The sequence below is a fragment of the Cynara cardunculus genome (assembly GCF_001531365.2).
Source record: "Cynara cardunculus var. scolymus isolate 2C chromosome LG 9, CcrdV1, whole genome shotgun sequence".
NCBI lineage: Eukaryota > Viridiplantae > Streptophyta > Magnoliopsida > Asterales > Asteraceae > Cynara > Cynara cardunculus.
The window spans coordinates 10,736,952-10,742,626 of NC_037536.1; the positions used below are offsets into that span (position 1 = coordinate 10,736,952).

The 5,675-nt window shown below is 35.0% G+C and overlaps 1 protein-coding gene across 1 annotated transcript; it reads left to right on the forward strand.

Annotated features, from left to right (window-relative positions):
• The first annotated feature begins 308 nt into the window (after positions 1-308).
• On the forward strand, positions 309-5,041 carry LOC112518219 (abscisic acid 8'-hydroxylase 2-like). The gene is made up of 7 exons (XM_025125839.1): positions 309-574; positions 708-1,029; positions 1,113-1,265; positions 3,590-3,832; positions 4,154-4,429; positions 4,536-4,654; positions 4,770-5,041. The coding sequence occupies exons 1-7, from the start codon at positions 342-344 to the stop codon at positions 4,867-4,869; spliced, it is 1,446 nt and encodes a 481-aa protein (XP_024981607.1). The 5' UTR covers positions 309-341; the 3' UTR covers positions 4,870-5,041.
• Positions 5,042-5,675: the final 634 nt, after the last annotated feature.

Below are 5,675 nucleotides of genomic sequence, written 5' to 3' on the forward strand. Positions count from 1 at the left end.
TTATTATTAAATTTAAATTAAATTATAAAAAAATTAAATTAAAAAAATTATATAAAAAAACAAAAACTATTAAATAATTAATTTAATAATAATATCAATTTTATATTATCTTCAAATTTATATTTGTTTCGAAAATAATATTTCACCGATATAAACCCACCACTGCATACGAATACTGCCACAGTGCCACATGTCCTTGACCCGCCTGGCCCACCACCCATAACTTCACCGATATAAACCCACCACCAATCTCTCAATCCCGTCTGAAAATCTCCAACCCATCGCCGTTTAATTTCCGGCCACCGCACAATCACCACCTAACTCCTCCGTATCTCCGCCGGATGATGTCTTTCTTTCCACCAACACCACCGTATCTCCCTCTTCTTCCCTTGGTATCTTTCCTCTTCTTGCTGACAATTCTGATCGTGTATAGCCTCATCCGCCGTCGCTGCAGCCTGCCGGAAAATGAGAAGCGAAGGCTGCCGCCTGGTTCAATGGGTTGGCCATATATCGGTGAAACCATTAACCTCTACACACAAAATCCCAACACTTTCTTCTCCGAACGTCAAAATAGGTTCATTATAACTCTGCCTTAAATTCCAAACTTATATCAATACATAACATATACATATACATATCTATATCTATATCTATATATCTCTATATATATATATATATATATATTTAATTGTTGGTGAATTGGGTAGGCATGGAAAGATGTTCAAGAGTCATATATTGGGATGTCCATGTGTGATGATATCCAGCCCAGAAGTAGCAAAGATCATCTTGGTCACTAAATCCGATCTCTTCAAACCCACATACCCTACAAGCAAAGAGATGATGATCGGTCCAGAAGCACTATTCTTTCACCAAGGTCAATACCATTCCCACCTCAAGAAGCTCATCCAATCTTCCTTTCTTCCTTCCGCCATTAAACCTCTCATCTCCAACATCGAAGCCATTGTTCTTGATCTTCTTCCCATCTGGGAGAAAACCAAAACCATCAACACCTTGCATGAGATGAAGAAGGTATATCTATATCCATATCTATATCTATATCTATATCTATATCTATATCTACATGATGACTTATATGATGGTTTGTTTGGCAGTATTCGTATGCAGTGGCGATGATATCGGTGTTTGGGAAGAAGATGGAGGTTGGGGAGGTGGAGGGATTAAAGGAATTGTATGGATGTATAGAGAAAGGATACAATTCGATGCCTTTGAATGTTGTTGGAACTCCATTCAACAAAGCGATGAAGGTGAGAAATATAATGCACATATGAATAGGTATAGAATAGAATCATGCGATCATTTCCTTAAATGGTTAGTTTTGGTAGGGTGGCCCCACCTGCTTCAGCATGTCAACAACAATCTCTCATTTTTGTCTTCAACTACACTTGTTGTTGCAAATATAATATAACATATTCACACTCTAATCATAAATGTTTATAAATTCGAAAAAACCAATTTATGTATGGAATTTGATGATTGTATTCACACTCATTTACTTCTCAAAAAATATATATATATATATATATATATATTGATATTGATATTGTGTGTCTATCTATACTATGTTATAAAACATTTGACAAAAACTCTTAAAAACTACTTTTTATGCGTAAAGTACTGTTTATTAATACATATTACTTACAACTCAATATTACAAGTAGATTGTGCTTAAGTACAACTTATTAAAGCTTCATATATGAATTTGTGTAACGAACTGCATATAGACATAATCAAATAAAGGATAAACATCACATTTTAAATATAAAAAATCTAAAATAAAATTAGGATAATCATTGAGTTCTAACAGAATACTTAATTATTATCTTTATAAAATGTTATATGATTAAACCAAAAATAAATTATTTCATTATTAAACTTAAATTAAATTATAATAAAAAAATTACATAAAAATGAGAAATTTTAAATCGTATTATAATATCGACAGAGACAAAGAATAAAATAGAACATTAAAATCGAGATGTATCTTGCTGCATTGCGCGAGTTCCCTTCTAGTATTATAAAGTATTTTGATAAAAACTCTTAAAACCAATTTTTTATGTATAAAGTACTGTTTGTTGATGTATATTACTTAAAATTCAAGATTACAAATAAACTATGCATTAATATAACTTATTAAAGTTACATGTTTGAACATGAGATGGCATTAGCTACATATGACAATGTTTTAAGAACTATTACATGAAAAGGTTAATTAAATATTTTTTATTGAAAAACTTAACAGAATAATTTACTTGTTTAGTCATATTACAATGTACTTAAAAAGAACTTCTATTTGTTTCATATAGATATAACTTATTTAATTTCGTTATTAGAACACTTTATATTAAATACACATTAATTTTTTGTTACACTTACGGGAAAATTGACCCAAATGGCCATATTCTACAAATTGACTTCCTTATCATTTTTCTTTGAACATTCTAGAGTTTTTTCACCCAGATCAATAACCATAGGTCCGTAATTATTACAGATCCGACCCAAAACCCATTTTCCTTGAATTCGTAATTTCAGATCCGTAAATGTCCACTTTGGGGGTTTCATAGAAAAATGGGTTTTGGATCGAATCCATAATAATTGCAGATCAATGGTTATGGACTTGTCCCACAGACTGTTTTTTTTTTGTCGTTTACTGGGGTATTGCGTACCTAGTGACTTTTAGGTAAAGTTCGCTAAAAATGATTAACAAGTTAAATTGATTGTGGAATATAATCATTTAAGTGAATTTCCTAATTTATTAACTTGTAATTTTCATTCCCCATAATTAGGGACGATTGTGGGATCACAATATATGTCATTAATTTGTTGTATTCAAATGACGACTCTAGTACTTATCCTTCTACTTTAACAAGTGTAATTGTTAGTTCGCAACTATTTTGTTATAAAAATAAACATATTCGCATATATACATATAAACGAAGATTCATGTGAAAATAGGAGTTAAGGTTAGAAGCATAGAGAGAGGGATCTGGACCATTGATCACTTTTAATTTCATCCCAACCGTATGAATTTCGATTCTCATGGGAATTGATCCGGTACATCTCGGTGCACACGACCCATGTTGATCTTAAATTAGGATTGATCCAAGGGTGGAGATCCATTCTCAACTTTCGCACCATAACTTTAATTCTCATCAGAAACCCAACCATAAATATATATATATATATATATATATAGGCGAAAGGCGAATGATCGTGTGAGAAGAAGAGTTAAGATAAAAAGTGTAAGAAGGGATTTGGAACCTTGATCACCTCTAATATTAAACTCACTCATGAATCGCTCTTGATATGAGATTGATTCGGTACATCTCGGTGCATGCATCTCATGTGTATCTAAGGCTGGAGATCTTTTTTTTACGCTTATCATCTTAACTTAACTCTCCTTCTCACTGGAACCCAACTCTTGTATATTTATATATATATATATATGTATGTATATAAATAGAATCAGTTAACGTTTTGGTTATATTATTTATTTAAAATTAGGGGTTTTCTAGGATCTTCTTGTTGAACGAAAATGTGAGTTGTGTTCGTTAACACCATGAAATTACAGGCGAGGAAGCTTCTGAATGAAAGATTGAGGAAGATGATACAGAAAAGAAGGGAGAATGGCGATCACGGTGGAGGATTGCTTGGAGTTCTACTGGGATTAAAGGGAAACGAGCAATTGAATGATTCACAGATAGCAGATAATATAATTGGAGTCATATTCGCAGCTCATGATACAACTGCAAGTGTTCTAACATGGCTGCTCAAGTACTTGCATGATCATCCTCATCTCTTAGATGCTGTTAAGGTATGTCATTAAATCTCGATCGAAAAATAGACGTAATCAATGGATTTCCGCTCAAAAACCGTACTCCATTCCGAAAAATAAACCAACAAAACGAAACATCCGTTAGCAAACACTAGATGAATGAAACGGATGGACTGTTTCTCGGGTTTTAACGATTCAGAATCGTTATCAAGCGAGAAATAGCATGCCGAAAATAAACCGACCTATTGATCTGTCGAAAGTAAAATCGACGGATATATCGTTTTTAGATGGTAATTTAACTTGAAGATCTATGTTGATGAGGATGAGTTTAATTACTCTATATATGTATGATGGTCATAGATGGAACAAGAAGATATCAAGTGTAGGAGACTCGAAACCAACCGCGGAATTACGTGGGACGATACTCGACACATGCCGTTAAGTCACCGAGTCTTACAAGAGACACTGAGGGCTGCAAGCATACTCTCATTTACATTTCGAGAAGCCGTTGAAGACGTGGAAATTGAAGGGTATCTGATCCCGCGCGGTTGGAAGGTTCTTCCTCTCTTTAGAACCATCCATTACTGCTCGGACTTCTTCCCGGACCCCGACAAGTTTGACCCTTCAAGATTCGAGGTCATTATAACCTAATCAATCCTTTTATCGAGCATTAAGCTTGAACTAATTCATTTTCTCAAATTATTTGGTTCAATCGATGTTGATATGAGTGGGGATGATGCAGGTCGCACCTCGTGCAAACACGTACATGCCATTCGGGAACGGAGCTCACTCGTGCCCGGGCAGCGAGCTTGCGAAGGTGGAGATGCTCATCCTCCTCCACCACCTCACCACCTCCTTCAGGCAAGCCTACTTGAGCCTTCTTCTTGGTTTTAGTTAAGCTTATACTGATCACTTATTTGTAATCTTAACATGGTAAGATCTTTATGAACTTACAAACCGTAAATCATTTTCGCAGGTGGGATGTGGTCGGAGAAGACGATGGGATACAGTACGGCCCCTTCCCGGTGCCCAAACAAGGGTTGCCTATCAAACTCCATCGCATCGATGAAACCTAGCTTCGTTGAGGGCCAAGTAGATAGTTATCGAGGGGAAATTGAAATATAGAAGAGGCGGAAATAGATTTTGGCGTCGTTTTTGTTTCTTATGGGGATGTGTCAGCTGTTCGATCTTTTTGGAGGTCCTGTTACATCTATATCAAAACTATAAAACGGCTAGGCAAGTGATAAATAGAAACAAAGTATAAACGTTAATGCCATATGTTATATCTTCAATTTTTTTTCTTTTTACGTTTTTGACATCCGGAATCATGGTTTCTAACTCTGTTCCTAGACCGTAATTGATTTGTTACGAACGAAGTCGACAAACAAGAAATCCAAATGGCCAATCCAAGAGTGATTAAATGTCCAATCGAGTGTCGTTTGATCCAATTGAAAGAAATTACATCTGGGGTTGTCGTTGTCGAACAAAAAAGTGAGAAACAGAGGAACCCGAATCCAAATCCAAATCCAAATCCAGGGACCACGATATACAAGTAGGGCTACAAACTAATCGAACAAAGACTTGTTTATGTTTGTTCCTTTAACTCAACCGAACAAACACGAACAACAAATGAACAAAAGTTTTTATGTTCATGTATGTTTATGTTTGTTCCACGTAAACAAAATTCTTAAACGAACGCAAGGTGCAATCGCTTTCAAGGGGTTCTCCAATCAAAACCTTCGCATAGGCTCAAGCCACTAGGTTTAATCCCCTGCTGAAGCCATTAAGTTCAACTAGAAGAGTACTTGTGCAATGCAGGGAGACACATCTCAATTTTAATGTTCTATTTTATTATTTGTCTCTGTCGATGTTATAATACGAT